This window comes from Gorilla gorilla, chromosome 18 (assembly GCF_029281585.2).
Source record: "Gorilla gorilla gorilla isolate KB3781 chromosome 18, NHGRI_mGorGor1-v2.1_pri, whole genome shotgun sequence".
In the NCBI taxonomy this organism is placed as follows: Eukaryota; Metazoa; Chordata; class Mammalia; order Primates; family Hominidae; genus Gorilla; species Gorilla gorilla.
Window position 1 is genome coordinate 29,926,934 of NC_073242.2, and position 18,125 is coordinate 29,945,058.

The window sequence follows — 18,125 nt, forward strand, 5'->3', positions numbered from 1 at the left end:
AGTATAGGTTAATAAATTTAGATTTACCTAGGTAGTATCAGCCAGATTTGTAGGTCAAAGTACAAATTTACGGCCAGGCACCGTCCCAGCACTTTGGGAAGGTGAGGCGGGTGGATCACTTGAGGTCAGGACTTCAAGACCAGCCTGGCCAACATGGTGAAACCCTGTCTCTAGTAAAAATACAAAACGAAATTAGCCAGGTGTGGTGGCGCTGCTTGTAGTCCCAGCTACTAGGGATGCTGAGGAAGGAGAATTGCTTGAACCCAGGAGGTGGAGGTTGCAGTGAGCTGAGATCGTGCCACTGCACTCCAGCCTGGGCCACAGAGTGAGACTGTCTCAAAAACAACAACAACAAAAACAAAGTACAAATTTACTGGTTTCAATGACTAGCTCAAACAAAGGTGTCATCAGCTGTCATAGGAAATACACAAGATAGGATCTGGAGGAAGATATTAAATTTGAAGTGCTTCTGGGATGTCTAGTCTAGTGGTGTTGCCCAACAGAGAGTTGTATAGACACATCTGGAAATATAAGTTCGTAAACTTTTAGCATGTCTTTACTCACTTTACTGTTTAGTTTAGGTGAACCTTTTTCCAGAGGGTAACTCCCCTGCATAGATGATGGTAAAAAACTGTAGAGACTAAGGTTGGGGTTATAAATACACAGTAAATATAGGTAGAATGCAAGGAATTTTTTTTTTTTTTTTTTTTTTGGAGAGACACGATCTCACCAAGTTGCCCAGCCTGGCCTTGAACTCCTGGGCTCAAGCAATCTTCATGCCTTGACCTTCCACAGTGCTGGGATTACAGGCATGGGGTACCACCTCCGGCCACATGCAAGGATTTTATTTCCTGGATGGAGCAGCATTTTGGAGCATCCAGAAATATCAGCCCTGTATGCAAGGGGATGCTGTTGAATCAATTCCACATGAAATAGACAAGGCATACTAGCAGTTATGTTAGGATGTTATTATTTGAGCCATACACAGATCAGGGGGCACTTTAGAATTTTTCTTCTGCTTACTCAGTTCATTCATACGTTCAACAAGCATTGGCTGGGTATCTACCACGTGCCTTTCAATATTTCAGTTCTGATGATTTGAAAGTAAATAGAACATATTTCTACTTCATGGGTATCCTCATGTAAATATGTGATTTATAAATGAGTTGTATTACTCACGCACATTTCTTTTCTTTTCTTTTCTTTTTTTTTTTTTTTTGAGACAGAGTCTCACTCTGTTGCCCAGGCTGCAGTGGTGTGATCTCGGCTCACTGCAACCTCTGCCTCCCAGGCTCAAGTGATTCTCATGCCTCAGCCTCCCAAGTAGCTGAGTAGCTGGGATTATAGGCACACGCCACTACGCCTTGCTAATTTTTGTATTTTTAGTAGAGATGGGATTTCACCATGTTGGCCAGGCTGATCTCAAACTCCTGGCCTCAAGTGATTTACCTGCCTCGGCCTCTCAAAGTGCTAGGATTACAGGCATAAGCCACCATACCCAGCCCTCACACACACTTCTGGTGAGTATAACTTGGCATGACACTTTTGAAGGATGGCTTGATAATATAAAATGCCTTTAAAAATGTGCATATCCTTTGATTCAGCAATTTCACATCAAGGAATTTTTCCCAAAAGAATAAGATATCTACAAAGCTTTAACTGCAAGACTGCTTCTCATATTTTGCTGATAATCTCGAGAATTTAGGAATAACCTGTTTGTCCCCAGAACCGAGGAGATTGGTTATATAAATTATTCTATAGATAGCAGGAAACCAGTGGATGATTTTCTTTTTAATTTTTTTTTTTTTTTCAGAGACAGGTTCTTGTTCTGTAGCCCAGGCTGGAGTGCAGTGGTGTGGTGATCACAGCTCATTGTAACCTTGAACTCCTAAGCTCAAGCGATCCTCCCACCTCAGCCTCCCAATGGAGGTTTTTAAGCAGGAGAGTGGCATTGGATGTGTGTGTGTGTGTATCTAATTTTAGAAGTCATGTGGAGAATGGTTTTCAGCAGGGAGAAAAAAAACCCAGAAAAGATGTTTTTTGCCACAGTGTAGGTCAGAGATGATGCAAAATTGAGCTAACTTAGGCAGTAGGAATGAGGAGGAGAATCAGATTTGGGAGCTATTTCCAAAATAGAGTCAATAGGATTTGTTGACTGACTGTGGCAGAGAGTGTTGGGATGTTGCAGAATAAGGTACCAAGGATACACTGAGATTTCCAACTCGGATGGAGCAGGTATGGGGGCTGATATAGTGAATCTGACTTTGAATATGATCAGGTTGAGGTTATAAATCCCTCTTCATGGGCATTGCCGTGGTGGTTTCTTGAAACACCTTTGAGAGGTGATGTGGGATGTGGCGAAGTGTTTAGGCTTTGAGACTGGCTGGCTGAGTTTGAATGCTGGTTCTGCCATGTGTTAGCAAGTAATTTACTTACCCAAACTCTCTGAGCTACAGCCCCTGTCTCACAGGATACTACAGCATAGAATGAAGAAGGATAAATCTGGTACAGTGCCCAGCACATAGTAACCACGCAATAAACATCAGCTTTAAAAAAACAGACAATGCGGGTTGGGCGCAGTGGCTCACGCCTGTTATCCCAGCACTTTGGGAGGCCGAGGCAGGCGGATCACAAAGTCAAGAGATCGAGACTATCCTGGCTAACTCAGTGAAACCCCGTCTCTACTAAAAATACAAAAATTAGCTGGGCATGGTGGTGCATACCTGTAATCCCAACTACTGGGGAGGCTGAGGCAGGACAATCGCTTGAATCTGGGAGGCGGAGATTCCAGTGAGCTGAGATAATGCCACTACACTCTGACCTGGCGACAAAGTGAGAAAGCGAGACTCCCTCTCAAACAAAAAACAGTCAATGCTGCCTGTAATCCCAGTATTTTAGGAGGCTGAGGTGAGTAGATTGGGCTGAGGTTGGGAATTCAAGACCAGCCTGGCCAAAAGGTGAAACCCTATCTCTACCAATAATATGAAAAATTAGCCAGGCGTGGTGGTTCACGCCTGTAACCCCAGCTACTTGGGAGGCTGAGGCAGGAGAATCGTTTGAACCTGGGAGGCGGAGGTTGCACTGAGCCGAGATTGCGCCATCGCACTCCAGCCTGGGGGACAGATTGAGACTCCATCAAAAAGAGAAAAGAAAACCACAAAAAAACTCATAGACAATTCTATAATAGAGGGAGAATACGCATGTAACCCAGGGATTTTTCTCAGATACCCTCCCCACTCTCAAATAGCATGTGCTCTAAGCTCCCATGGTAAAAGCTTCATGCCCCTGCAAAACTCACACACCTGATCCCACTCCTCAAGCACTTCATGGAGAAGCAGCAGCTCCCAGCTCTATAACAGATAGGGGATTTCAGGTCCTAAGTCTTGAGAGCAAATATTTCCTCAACTTCTTTTCTCTCTCTCAAGCCTCCTTTAAGAGCAATACATACTATGCTTTCTGGAACTCTATTCTATCTTCCAAACCCATTTATATCTTTTACGATTTTTTTTTCCCCAAGATTGCTGGATATTTTCTATTTTTTTTCTGGAGACAGTCTCGCTCTGTTGCCCAGGCTAGAGTTCAGTGGTGCGATCTCGGCTCACTGCAACCTCCACCTCCCGGGAGGAACTGCCAGCCCATCTTCCAAAGAGGTTGCAACATTGTATATTCATGGTATGAGAGATCTAATTTTTCTACTCAATGTCATTTTAATGGTGTGGTTTTTTGTTTTGTTTTGTTTGAGACAGGATTTCACTGTCACTCAGGCTGGAGGGCAGTGATCCAGTCATAGCTCACTGCAGCCTCAACCTCCTGGGTTCAAGTAAGCCTCCCACCCCAGCCCCCTGAGTTGCTGGGACCACAGGCACATGCCACCACGCCCGGCTAATTTTTTAATTATCACTTGTATAGACGGGATCTCCCTATGTTGCCCAAGCTGGTCTTGAACTCCTGGGCTCAAGCAATCCTTTTGCCTCAATCTCCCAAAGTGTTAGTGAGAGGTGAAGCCCGCTGGATTTCCTGTATGGAGTGGGGACTTGGAGAACTTTTCTGTCTAGCTAAAGGTTTGTAAACGCACCAATCTGCACTATGTAAAAACGCACCAATCAGCAGGACATGGGCAGGGACAAATAAGGGAATAAAAGCTGGCCACCCCCAACCAGCAGCGGCAACCTGCTTGGGTCCCCTTCAACGCTGCGGATGCTTTGTTCTTTCGCTCTTCACAATAAATCTTGCTGCTGCTCAGTCTTTGGGTCTGCACCACCTTTGTGAGCAATAACACTCACTGTGAAGGTCTGCAGCTTCACTCCTGAAGTCAGCGAGACCGTGAACCCACCGGAAGGAAAAAACTCCAGACACATCTGAACATCTGAGGAAACAAACTCCGGACACACCATCTTTAAGAACTGTAACACTCACTGCGAGGGTCCACAGCTTCATTCTTTAAGTCAGAGAGACCAAGAACCCACCAGAAGGAATACATTCCAGATACATTAGGATTACAGGTCAATGTCATTTTAATAGGTTTTTGGTTTTGATTTGGAGACTTCATTTGGTAAATTCTCAAAGAGTCAGCACTCAAAATATCAGCTAACACGTTGCTTCAACCCAAGAAGGATGATGATCATGATGATGATACTAACTTGTACTGAGGACCTCCTATGGGCTGCCATACTTTATCTCATTTAATCATAATAGTCCTCTGGGGCTGGGTGTGGTGGTTCACGCCTATAATCCCAACACTTTGGGAGGCCTAGTCAGGCGGATCACCTGAGGTCAGGAGTTCCAGACCAGCCTGGCCAAAATGGTGAAACCTTGTCTCTACTAAAAATACAAAAATTAGCCGGGCCTGGTGATGTGCGCCTATAATCCCAGCTACTCAGGAGGCTGAGACAGGAGAATCACTTGAACCTGGGAGGTGGAGGTTGCAGTGAGCCAAGATCACACTACTACACTCCAGGCTGGGCAACAGAGTGGGACTCCATGTCAAAAGAAGAAGAAGAATAGTCCTCACCACTACACTCTAGCCTGGGCAACAGAGTGAGACTCCATGTCAAAAGAATAATAATAATAATAATAATAATAGTCCTCACCACTACAGCCTGGGCAACAGAGTGAGACTCCACATCAAAATAATAATAATAATAGTCCTCAGAATAGATAATAATGTCATTAGCATTTGAAAGAAAGTGAAGATTAAATAAATTAAGGGACACAACACACAGAGTCACACAGCCAGCAGGTGGCAGAGTCAGGGCTCAAACTCAGATCCTCTGGATTGCACGGCCCGCATTTTTGAAAACCATGCAATTCTCATAAGCTCAGTGTCATGGACATTTGAAATTCTTAACATGCTGGGTGAAGTATCAAATTACCAGGATGAGATTGCATTATTTTTCCTTTCAATCAACCAAAATGACAGTTATAAAAGTGTCTTGCACTGGCCCCTGCTGCCTTGGCTCTTTATAATCACCCAGGATCCCTCCAAGTCCTTGGCATTCCCAGCAAAGCCGAGGCACTGAGCCAGGACAAACAGCCAGGGCTCAGGGGTGGGGGCGGCGAGGGGGTGGAGGGGAGGGTGTGGGGGGGTGTTGCTGCTTAATACTTCCATGCAGATGGTGACTTCAGCCAGTTACTGAACTTGAGGCATTATCACCCTATGCTAATGCAAACAGACAGGGTTCTGGGCACTGTGGTGGCAGGGACAGTTTGTCCTCTAGGATTGTGAAATTGTATTACACACTTTTAGAAATGAAATTTATTCATTTTTGAATTCTAAAACAATATGGGCTCAATATAGATGGTTGGAAAATTCATAAAATTAAAAAAAAATCTTTCCCAAATTTCAACCCTAGAAACAACCATTGTTAATATTCTCTTGTATTTACTGCTAGTCATTTTATTTTTCATACATTAAAACCATTATTTATTGCTGGGCGCGGTGGCTCATGCCTGTAATCCCAGCACTTTGGGAGGCTGAGGTGGGCGGATCATGAGGTCATGAGATCAAGACCATCCTGGCTAACACGGTGAAACCCCGTCTCTACTAAAAATGCAAAAAATTAGCCGGGCGTGGTAGCGGGTGCCTGTAGACCCAGCTACTCGGGAGGCTGAGGCAGGAGAATGGTGTGAACCCGAGAGGCGGAGCTTGCAGTGAGCCAATATAGCACCACTGCACTCCAGCCTAGGCGACAGAGCAAGACTCCGTCTCAAAAAAAAAAAACCACCATTATTTATTTATATTTTAGAGACAGAGACTCACTCTGTAGCCCAGGCAGGAGTGCAGTGACACGATCAGAGCTCACTCACTGCAGTCTCAACCTCCTGGGCGCAAGGAATCCTCTCACCTCAACCTCCCGAGTAGCTGGGACTATAAGTGTATGCCACAACAGCTGGCTAATTTTTTTTTTTTTTTTTTTTTTGGTAGAGACAGGGTCTTGCTGTATTCCTCAGGCTGGTCTTGAACTCCTGGCCTCAGGCAATCCTCCTGCCTCGGCCTCCCAAAGTGCTGGGATTACAGGTGTGAGCCACTGCACCTAGCCTGATTTCTTTTCTGATTATAAAAGTAATACAGGCCGGGCTTGGTGGCTCATGCCTGTAATCCCAGCACTTTGGGAGGCCAAGGTGGGCAGATCACTTGAGGTCAAGAGTTTGAGACGAGCCTGGCCAACATGGTGAAACCTCATCTCTACTAAAAATGCAAACATTAGCTGGGTGTGGTGGTGGGCACCTACACTCCCACCTACTTAGGAGGCTGAAGTGGGAGGATTGCTTGAACCTGGCAGGTGGAGGTTACAATAAGCCAAGATCAAGATCGTGCCACTATACTCCAGGGTGGGCAACAGAGTGAGACTCTGTCTCAAATAAATAAAAGTAATACGTATACTTTGTAGAAACATTGGAGAATACAAACAAAACATTTATTATCATGACATACATAGGTAGTCACTATCAATATTTTGGTATATGACATTTTAGTGTTTTTTCACCCTGGATGTGTATACATGTTTGTATATATGTAAACAGGTAAAATTGGAATCACAGTAGCCGGGTGTGGTAGCCCATGCCTGTAATCCCAGCTCTTTGGGAGGCAGAGGCAAGAGAATCACCTGAGGCCAGAAGGTCAAGACCCACCTGGGCAACAAGGCAAAAACTACATTTCCACTAAAAATACAAAAATTAGTTGGGCAAGGTGTTGCATACCCGTAGTCCCAGCTACTAAGGAGGCCTGGGTGGGAGGATTGCTTGAGCCCGGGAGGTGAGCAGTGAGCCGACATCACACCACAGCACGGTAGCCTGGGTGACAGAGCGAGACTCTGTCTCAAAAAAAAAAAAAAAATGGAATCACAGTATTTTTAAATTTCTACCATTATCATTCTATAAAATATGATTGAGATTACAGTGTGCACTTGATCTTAGCCAAAAGATCCAGAACAACAGCTCACACTTTATATTACAATTTGTATTCTACTTTTCCTGATATTTTGATTAAATTGTGCTATGTTTTCCCTATGACATTTCCCTATTACATTTCTTTGTAAACATCATTTTAAATAAGTGTACAGTGTTACATTGCAGGCATACCGTAAGTTTAGCCATTTCCCTTTTGTAAGATACTGACCCTTTTCTAATTTTTTCTACAGTTTACATAAATTGTAAAAAAAATATATTGTGTGAATGTATTTTTAGTAATTCAGATATTCCTTCGGGTAGATTTCCATGAGTTGAATTTTTAGATCCAATAGATGTATTTTTTCTTTTTTAAATTATAAAATATTTTAATGTAGAGATAATTACATGACAAAGATCCCTAAATGCACCAACCGTCTTTTAAGGGATACACACCCTTTTATTTATATATTATGTCTGTAAGATTCATCCATTTTGTTGGTAGTAATGTGTTTTTTTTGTTCGTTTCTTTTTTTGTGAGACAGGGTTTCACTCTGTGGCCCAGGCTGGAGTGCAGTGGCATGATCACGGCTCACTGCAGCCTGAACCTCCCACGCTCAAGTGATCCTCCTGCCTCAGCCTCCTGAGTAGCTAAGACTACAGGCACACACCACCCATGCCTGGCTAATTTTTGTATTTTTTGTAGAGAAGGGATTTTGCCATGTTGCCCAGGCTGGTCTCGAACTCCTGGGCTCAAGCGATTTGCCCACCTCAGCCTCCTCAAGTGCTAGGATTACAGGTGTGAGCCATTGTGCCTGGCCAGTAGTTTGGTCTTTTTCGTTGCTGTGCAGATTCAGTTGTATGAATATAGCATAATTTTTGTCCATTCTATTGTTGATAGACATTTGAGTTGTTTTCATTTCTTGTCATTATGAGTAAAGCTCTTAACATTGGTGGACACAAGTATGTATTTCTCTTAGGGATATATCCAGGAATAGAATTGCTGCCAGACAGAAATATATATATATATTTGTAGCTTTAGAAGGTATTGCCAGTCTTTTTTTATTTCTTTCTTTTTTATTTTGAGACAGTCTCACTCTGTCGCCCATGCTGGAATGCAGTGGCGCAATCTCAGTTCACTGCAATCTTTGCCTCCCGGGTTCAAGCGATTCTCCTGCCTCAGTCTCCTGAGTAGCTGGGATTACGGGCATGTGCCATCACGCCTGGCTAATTTTTGAATTTTTTTAGCACAGACGAGGTTTTGCCATGTTGGGCTGGTCTTGAACCCCTGACATCAGGTGATCCACCCACCTCAGCCTCCTAAAGTGATAGGATTACAGGAGAGTCACCACGCCCAGCCATTATCTCTCATCTTCTAAAGTGGTAGTACCATTTTATACTCCGAACAGCAATAAATTGTAGTTACATTCTTACTAACTGCTAACTCATTTATTTACTAGCATCTGGACTAACATTTGGTATTGTCAGTCTTTTTAATTTTAGTCATTCTGGTAAGGGTGTAGTGCCCACCAGCCATCTCCAACAGATTTTAACATATATGCTTCAGATCTCTTTTAAGAAATATAAATTTAAATATTCATTAGTGAATCTAGTAAGGGATGTGTGTGCGTGTGTATATATATATTGTATATATACACACACATATACACATACAAGAAAATAACATACATATTATATAAAATAACGTATATATGCACATACTGTATATATACACACACAAATTATATATATATGTGTGTGTGTGTGTGTGTGTATTTTGGAGACAGGGTCTCACTCTGTCATCTAGGTTGGAGTAGAGTGGTGTGGTCTTGCCTCACTGTAGCCTCGACCTCCCAGGCCCAAGCAGTCCTCCTACCTCAGCCTCCTGAGTATCTGGAATTATAGGTGTGTGCCACCACACCTGGTTAATGTTTTAATTTTTGTAGAGATGGAAAACTGCTTTGTTGCCCAGGCTGGTCTCGAACTCCTGAGCTCAAGGATTCCTCCCACCTTAGCCTCCCAAAGTGCTGGGATTATAGGCATGAGCCACCGCACCTGGCCAAGGTCTGTATTTTTCTTATTGTACTAATCTTGCAACTTTTCTGTAGATTTAAAAATTTTCAAAATACTGTAAATAGTTTAAAAATATATAAATTTTAGATATAGCTGAAACTAACTACTTACCCTTTCCCAGCCTCCCAAAGTAATTACTATCCTGAATGTAATGTTTATTGTTTTTTTTTTTTTTTTGAGACAGCGTCTCACTGTCACTGAGGCTGGAGTGCAGTGTCATGATCTCAGTTCACTGCAACCCCCGTCCCACGGGTTCAAGTGATTCTCCTGCCTCAACCTCCTGAGTAGCTGGAATTACAGGTGTGCGCCACCAGGCCCGGCTAATTTTTTTTTTTTTTTTTTTTTTTTTGTATTTTTAGTAGAGACGGGGTTTCACCATGTTGGCCAGGCTGGTCTCGAACTCCTGACCTCAGACTAACCGCCCACCTCAGCCTCCCAAAGTGCTGGGATTACAGGCGTGAGCCACTGTGCCTGGCCTGGTACAACTAATTTTAAAAGCAGGTTGACACTCTAGTCCAACTGGCAGATGTGCATACCCCATGCCATTGTAATTTTTTCCCCTAGAAAAACTCCTATTCAGTCGTACAGGGAAATGAGTATAAAAACATTTGCTGCTGCCATGTTTGTAATTGTGGACAGTTGGGAATAATCTTTATACCTCATCAATGAAAAAATAGACCAATTATGGTTCATTCATGTAGAATACTATACAGTAGACTATGAACCAGAGTTACATGAATCAGAATTCGTATTTCTCAAAAGCATAATGTGGGCCGGGCACGGTGGCTCACGCCTGTAATCCTAGCACTTTGGCAGGCTGAGGCAGGTGGATCACTTGAGCCCAGGAATTCAAGACCAGCCTGAGCAACACAGTGAAAACCTGTCTCTATCTTTTTAAAAGGAAGAAAAGCATATTGTGGAACAACAACAGAAAAAAGCAACTTGCAGAATTATAAAGTATGATATCATTTGTATAAATTATAAGAAAATGTTAAATAGCGCTATTATATATAATTTGTAGAGTTATACATATATACCTGAGAACAATAAACATTACATTCATGCAGCCAGGCACAGTGGCTCATTCCTGTAGTCTCAGCACTTTGGGAGACCAAGGCAGGCAGATCACTTGAGGTCAGGAGTTCGAGACCAGCCTGGCCAACATGGTGAAACCACATCTCCATTAAAAATACAAAAAATTAGCTGGGCATGGTGGCACGCCTGTAGTTGCAGCTACTCAGGAGCTTGAACCCAGGAGGTGGAGGTTTCAGTGAGCCAAGACTATGCCACTGCACTCCAGCCTGGGTGACAGAGAGAAAAAAACAGTTGTACCAATTTATACTCCCACTAGCATTAGATAAAAGTTCAAATTATGCCAGGCATAGTGTCTCACATCTGTAACCCCAGCATTTTTGGACTCTGTGTCAAAAAAAAATCCACATCTTTTACAACACATGATTGTTAGATTTTTTAGTTTTTGCCTATCGGATGATATATTCTTATTTACATTTTCATTTTCCTTATTACTAAGGGGGTTGAGCAGCTTCTCACATTAGGCCTTCCTCCTCTGCCCACATGACATGACTATTCATATTCTTTCCATTTCCTACTGGGAAATCATTTTCTTTTTTTCGTTTCTTTTCTTTTTTTGAGACGGAGTTTTCCTCTTGTTGCCCAGGCTGGAGTGCAATGGCATGATCTCGGATCACTGCAACCTCTGCCTCCCAGGTTCAAGCGATTCTCCTGCCTCAGCCTCCCGAGTAGCTGGAATTACAGGCCTGCGCCATCACAGCTGGCTAATTTTTGTATTTTCAGTAAAGATGGGGTTTCACCATGTTGGCCAGGCTAGTCTCGAACTCCTGGCCTCAAGTGATCCACCCACCTCGGCCTCCCAAAGTGCTGGGATTACAGGCATGAGCCATCGTGCCCAGGCACTGCCATGGTGTTTTTTGTTTGTTTGTTTGTTTTTAAAGATAAACCTCTGGGGTTTCTGGAAAGTAAAGCCCCATGCTCCAAACAGCTCTGCTATACCTGTGTGCAAAATATTTTCATCTCTCTCTCTCTCTCCCCAAAGTGCATGCAAACACATATGGAACTGACATAGGCATCCACTGTCCCACTTCAAATTAAACAGACGCACACGACAGATATTCTCACAGAAAAGCAGTCAGCCAAGCCCAGAACCCATAGATCTAGGTCCACACTCACGCCTCTGCATGCTCCCCAGAAAGACCAATGCATCGCCCGCAGATAGAGACGGGCTCACCAATCCCACTCAAAACCCGCAGCCCGCTTACAGCTCGCAAGCCGCCCACAGTGCCAGCCCCATGCCAAGCATCACTAGGGGCTCTAGAATAGGCAGGGGCCTTGTTCTCACTTCCTTTGTGTTGGTTTTATTTTAGTTGTTTTGTTTGTTGTTTTTCTTAGAGTTATCACCTGCCCCTCTGTCTCCCTACCCAGCCCCCAAGCCTCCCCACCAAGCCTCCACTGCGCATGTGCCCTGCATCCCTGCCCCTTCTGGGTACCCGTAGGCGCTCCCGGGCGCTGGCGGCGGCGGCAGAGATGGAGCCGCGTCACGGGCGCCCGGCCCGTTAAAACGCTGCTGGCTGGAGCCACCTCCCTCCCTGCAGCCCGCAGCGGGAATGGAGTAAAGGGAGACCCGTCGACCTGGCCACGGGGATCAGCGATGGAATTAAAGCAATCTTTGTCCACCCATCTGGAAGCCGAGAAGCCTCTGAGGCGCTATGGGGCGGTGGAGGAGACGGCTTGGAAAACGGAGGGACTGGGGAGAAGTGAGTACTGGGGCGGTGGGGCGGTGGGGCGGTGGGGCGGGGGGCCGGGGACAGCTGGGGATCCGTGCGCCTGAGCGGGTGGTCGCGGGAGCGCGAGGAACGCCAGCAGTGGACCCAGGGAGGCGCCCCCGCAGCGGGGCTGGCAGCGCAGGGGGATACGCAGCTCTGCGCAGCGACGCGCTCTCCCCGCGAACAAAAGAGGGGGACCCTCCGGGCTGAGCCTCACTGGGAGGGTTGGGAGATGGCCAGGCAGCTAAGGCAGGAGCCTGGGCTCGACTTAGGAGTCCTGGATCCGTCAGCTCGCAGCTGGTCCTGTGAAGTCGGGTCTCTCCCACAGCCCAGGGAGGAGGATCCTCTCTCCGCCTGGGATGCGCCAGGGCGCTGGAGACGCAGGACCGTCCTGGAAAGCGCCCACGTCCCTGGAGAGGGGGGAGTGTCTGCTGGTTTTCCGCTTGCTTTCCTACCCCCTGCGTGAGGTTTCGGAGTGCACCTGAAATTCCCAGCTTTTCCTCCCCCGCCTTCCTTGGGTCGGGGTGGGAGGCTTGGGGCGGCAAAAGGGTCAAAAGGCACACACCGTTCTCTTTTCTCTCTTGACTCAGTTAAAGTCTGCTCGGGTACAACTCTAGAAGGCAGTTTCGAAATAGACCGGCTGTATTTATTTATTGGTTCTCTCTGCGGTGTTTGGATGTCAACATTTCTAAGTAAACGAAGAATTTTGTTTTTCATTAATAGGATACAATAGTTGAAACTCCTGCCCTCAAAGTGTAGAGGCAGCGTCAGGGGCTCCAGGGTCACTGGAGGTCCCTGCAAACCCAGGGGCTCCCCAAAGCCGCTGCTCTCACATGGCTTGCCCACCAGGCTGGGAAGGAGAGGTCCTTCTCAGGGACCCGGCAGCTTCCTGCCTCGGCTCTGGGTCACTGCTCCGCGCTCTGCCCCAGCACGGATCTCTGAGCGATGTAGGGCTAAAGTATTGTGAATGTGATCTTATTCTGTCCTCACCTGGTGGAAAATTGTGTGTGCGCGCTTTCTTTCTCTATACCTGTAATTATGGATGTAGAAAATCTTCCTAGAAGGGCTCAACTGTGTTCTGATTGTGACGGGTTGAAGTTGAAATCACAATCCAATGTCTTAGTGGTTCATCTGCTAGGATGGATGTCATAGCACTGCCAACCTCTTTCCTTTTCTTTTTTTTTCTCCCTTTTTAACCTTGATCTTTCTTTCTAGTTCATCCTTTCAAGACCCAATGACTTGGTGCTTTGGCATAACATCAGGGCGTCAGGGCTGAGGGTCTCTGTTTCTTTCCTTAATTTTTAAGTGCACATAGTGGGTGTCCATATTTATGGGATACATGAGATATTTTGATACAGGCATACAATGTGTAATAATCACATCAGGGTAAACGGGGTATCCATCACCTCAAGAATTTATCCTTTTTTGTGTGTTACAAACAATCCAGTTACACTCCTTTTTTAAAAAAGCCCAGCTGTGTGACTAATTATACTCTTTTAGTTTAGCCTTTTTTTTTTTTTTTTTTTGAGACGGAGTTTCGCTCTTGTTGCCCAGACTGGAGTGCAATGACACAATCTCGGCTCACTGCGACCTCCACTTCCTGGGTTCAAGCGATTCTCCTTTCTCAGCCTCCAGAGTAGCTGAGATTACAGGTGCTCGCCACCATGCCTGGCTAACTTTTGTATTTTTAGTAGGGATGTGGTTTCACCATGTTGGCCAGGCTGGTCCCGAACTCCTGACCTCAGGTGATCGGCCTGCCCTGGCCTCCCAAAGTGCCGGGATTACAGGTGTGAGCCACCCCACCTGCCCTCTTTTAGTTATTTTTAAATGTACAATAAATTGTTGACCATAGTCATCGTGTTGTGCTATCAGATACTAGATCTTATTCATTCTATCTACCTATATTTTGGTACCCATTAACCATCTCTGTGTCCCCCCCTCCCAATACCCTTCCCAGCCTCTGGTAACCATCATTCTACTCTGTATCTCCATGAGGGTCTCTGTTTCTTACAAGCTCAAAATAATCTCAACAATGGCTGCCTTTTATTGCTAGATGACCATGTGCTGAGAACTCTAAATGCATCATTTCATTTAGTCCCCGCAACAACCTCCTGCAGTACTAAGATTTATAAATTTAAATCTTGCCTAGATTTAAAAAAAATTTTAAAATAAAAATTTTAAAACAAAACATTTTAAAATAAAAAATTTAAATATAAATTTAAAATCTTGCATAGATTAAAAAAAAAACAAAACTGGGACTTGTTAGGTGATCTGACAGTTAAGTGGCAGAACCAGGATTTGAACCCCGGTCTGTTGGACCCCAGAGCCTGCTTTTAACATGAAGGTTTATTGCTTTCATGGTTTCAGAAAACTTCCTAAGTCTATTGAGATAGTCACGGAACATGCTCAGTGATTTTATAATTATGTGGCAGCCCTGTTGCTCTCTGAAGCTCACAGAGGCCTTAAAAAAATGCTGGGTCCACACAGAATGGAAGCTGTTCACACGAGTGCTGCTTTGAATCCTCACTCTGTGCCTTGCTGGCTATGTGACTTTAGGAGTATTGCTAAGCCTCACTCTGCCTTCATTTTCTGAAAATAGAGATTATGTCTTTATTGTGTATACTAAATAAGATGACACATATAGTACTCAAGGTTAAGTGCTCAATACGTATTGTTCACTTCCATTCGGTTACTGCACAACATTTATAGACAGAACCTGCTTTTACTCTTTGCAAGGAATTATGTAAATATTGGTCAATTCTTCAGTAATGCCCTTGTAGCTTTTTATATCTTAACATTTTATGAGAAAAAATTTGAAACATGCAGGAAAATTGCAGCAAGCACCCAATTTACAGCAGTTTCAATCCTGAAATTTTTGTACTTCTGGGTCCTATGGAGCACACTGTTAAAAGTCAGGTATAAGGCCAGGCGCAGTGGCTCATGCCTGTAATCCCAGCACTTTGGGAGGCCGAGGCGGACGGATCACAAGGTCAGGAGATCAAGACCATCCTGGCTAACACGGTGAAACCCCATCTATACTAAAAATACAAAAAATTAGCTGGGTGTGGCAGTGGGCATCTATTGTCCCAGCTGCCGGGGAGGCTGACGCAGGAGAATGGCGTGAACCCGGGAGGCAGAGCTTGCAGTGAGCCGAGATTGCACCACTGCACTCCAGCCTGGGTGACAGAGTGAGACTCCCTGTCAAAAAAAAAAAAGTCTGGTATAAAGTCCTTCTTACCCTCTGTTTCAAACCATCAAAGACTCAGTCTTGCTTCCTAGTCAAAGGCAAGAGGAACAGCTCCTGATCTGTACTTGTGTGGATCCTCAAATCTGGTTTTTCTTTTCTTTTTTGAGATGGAGTCTCACTCTGTCCCCCAGGCTGGAGTGCAGTGGCATGATCTCAGCTCACTGCAACCTCCGCCTCCCAGGTTCAAGCCATTCTCCTGCCTCAGCCTCCCAAGTAGCTGGGACTACAGGCGCCTGCCACCATGCTCAGCTAATATTTGTAGTTTTAGTAGAGAGGGGTTTTCACTATGTTGGCCAGGCTGGTCTTGAACTCCTGACCTTAGGTCACCCACCTCAGCCTTCCAAAGTGCTGGGATTACAGGCATGAGCCACCACACCTGGCAAAACCTGAAATTCTTAAAACGTGGATCCAGAGTCTAACTTTTGAAACTTGAATCTGGCAAGTTTTATTTTCTAGACTCTTTTTTTTTTTTTTGAGACAGGGTCTTGCTCTGTCGCCCAGGCTGGAGTGCAGTGGCACAATCAGCTCACTGCAACATCCGCCTCCCAGGTTCAAGCAATTCTCCCGCCTCAGCCTCCCGAGTAGCTGGGATTACAGGCATGCACCACCACGTCCGGCTAATTTTTGTATTTTTAGTAGAGATGGGGTTTCACCATGTTGGCCAGGCTGGTCTCGAACTCCTGGCCTCAAGTGATCTGCCCTCCTTGGCCTCCCAAAGTGCCGTGATTACAGGTGTGAGCTACCATGCCTGGGCCTGTTTTCTAGATGCGTGTTTGCACGCAGGGGGTGTTTGATTAAACCTTTTTTGGAACACTCTTTCAACTCTCAGGGTATCTATGGATCCATTCCATAAAGCCTGGGCCCTCCATTTATTTATTAATGAAGTGTGAAAATTAGTACTTTTGTTTCTATGGCATGACAGTTGCCAAGCCAATGTTGTAACACATGAAATGCTGGAGAAAAGAAGAGGCCCCTTAAAAAGAAGGCATGCTCTGTTTAACTTCCACACATTTTTAAATATTTTATGTTAAACACTGAGTAGGTGTAAATTAAACAGAATTGAAGAGGGGAGGGAGACTGCAGAACTGGTCTTTTTTAGTTAAGATTGTGTTGACTGCTATTTTAAATTTCAACTATAGTTTTTAGATAAAAGATATGTAATGTGCTATATCAGAGTAGCAAAGAAGGAACGTTTTGAAGTTAGGCTGAATGAGTTCAAACCAGCCTCATTCAGCTGTCACTTGGTAGATTTGTGACCCTGGGAAAATTGCTCAAGGTCTCTGTGTGTCAGTTGCCTCATCTGTGAAATGGGGATAATTGTAGTAATGCGCACTTCGGACTCTTGGAAGATTAGATGAGATATGTATATAATGCATTTAGCACAGGGCCTCACATGCTGAAAGCGCTCAATCAAGGCTGAATGGTTGTCATAGGAGGACAGAAGGGGATGGCCCCAGCAATATTTGCAGAGGTTATCCCAAGCTCACCAGTTACAGCTTTCATTGCTTCCATTTCTTAGTAAATTCTGGTTAATGATTCTGTACATCCTGCCTTCCTCGTGGGAACATGTGGAGAAAGGCTTCTGCACCCTTACAAACCATCTAGTATTTTCTCCTTTGAGAAAGGTTCAAAGTAATTGCTCCCAGCCACCTTCAACAGCGTTTTTCCACTAGCAGGGAGGTTTTTTCCCCGCTCAGCTGGAAAATGTATAGTGGCATTTCAGCGTGGTTAGATATATAAAAATACTGCTTTCAACCAAGTGTAATTAATTGAGGGAGACATGCAGACAAGGTGCCTTTTGAAAAAGCGCAGAGCTTTTCAGAAACACAGTTGTCTCTGTTGTGGCCATTTCTTGATAGATTTGAATGTGTCTTAAAGGATGATCAAGATTTTGGACAGGCGAAGTGGAGGAGTTGGGGGCGGGAGAGGGGAATGCCAGGAGAGGTAATAGCATCAACTGGCTGGGTGTGGTGGCTCATGCCTGTAATCCCAGCACTTTGGGAGGCTGAGGTGGGCGGATCGCTTGAGGTCAGCAGTTCGAGGCCAGCTGTCCCAACATGGTGAAACCCTGTTTGTATTAAAAATACAAAAATTAGCCAGGCGTGGTGATGGGCGCCTATAATCCCAGCTACTAGGGAGGCTGAGGTGAGAGAATTGCTTGTACTCAGGAGGCAGAGGTTGCAGTGAGCCGAGATTGGACCGCTGCATTCCAGCCTGGGTGACAGAGCAAGACTTCATCTCAAAAAAAAAAAAAAAAAAAAAAAAAAAATCAACACAGACATAGTGCTGGAAATAAATGCTCTATGAGTAGGAGATTGGAATGAAGTAGAAAGCTCAAACTGCAATCTTTCCATAAGCCCAGGGGAGATGACTATTATTTAAAAGTTCAAAGTTGTGTACTGACTAACAGGCAGATCGTTAAACTGGCCAGCGTTTCAGGTTTCATAAACAGTGTGGAGACTGAAATAATGCAAATTGCTGGCAATCTATATAATAGATTCTTGGGGAAAGGTTTGAACTATCTTCTGTTTGGTTACATATGCTCATTTTATTATTTTATTTTGGTTTTGCATCATTTCTTTTTTTCTGATTCTAGAAGTAATACATGTACTTTATAA

At 44.6% G+C, this 18,125-nt stretch overlaps 2 protein-coding genes across 3 annotated transcripts in view; both read left to right on the forward strand.

The window, feature by feature from the left end:
* MPV17L (MPV17 mitochondrial inner membrane protein like) overlaps positions 1 to 18,125 on the forward strand; it is a 112,946-nt gene that overhangs the window by 19,425 nt on the left and 75,396 nt on the right. Inside the window, exon 3 of one of the 2 annotated variants that reach the window (XM_063699591.1) lies at positions 11,887 to 12,054. The exons of the other annotated variant lie outside the window; for it this stretch is intronic. Coding sequence (XP_063555661.1) covers positions 11,887 to 12,054 — 168 coding nt within the window. Of the gene's footprint in view, positions 1 to 11,886; positions 12,055 to 18,125 lie in introns of those variants that run through there. 2 annotated transcript variants of the gene reach the window in all.
* Positions 11,892 to 18,125, forward strand: part of BMERB1 (bMERB domain containing 1) — a 153,712-nt gene continuing 147,478 nt past the window's right edge. Inside the window, exon 1 of the mRNA XM_004057253.5 lies at positions 11,892 to 12,251. Within this exon, the coding sequence (XP_004057301.2) occupies positions 12,146 to 12,251 (106 nt within the window). The 5' untranslated portion in view covers positions 11,892 to 12,145. The remainder of the gene's footprint in view (positions 12,252 to 18,125) is intronic.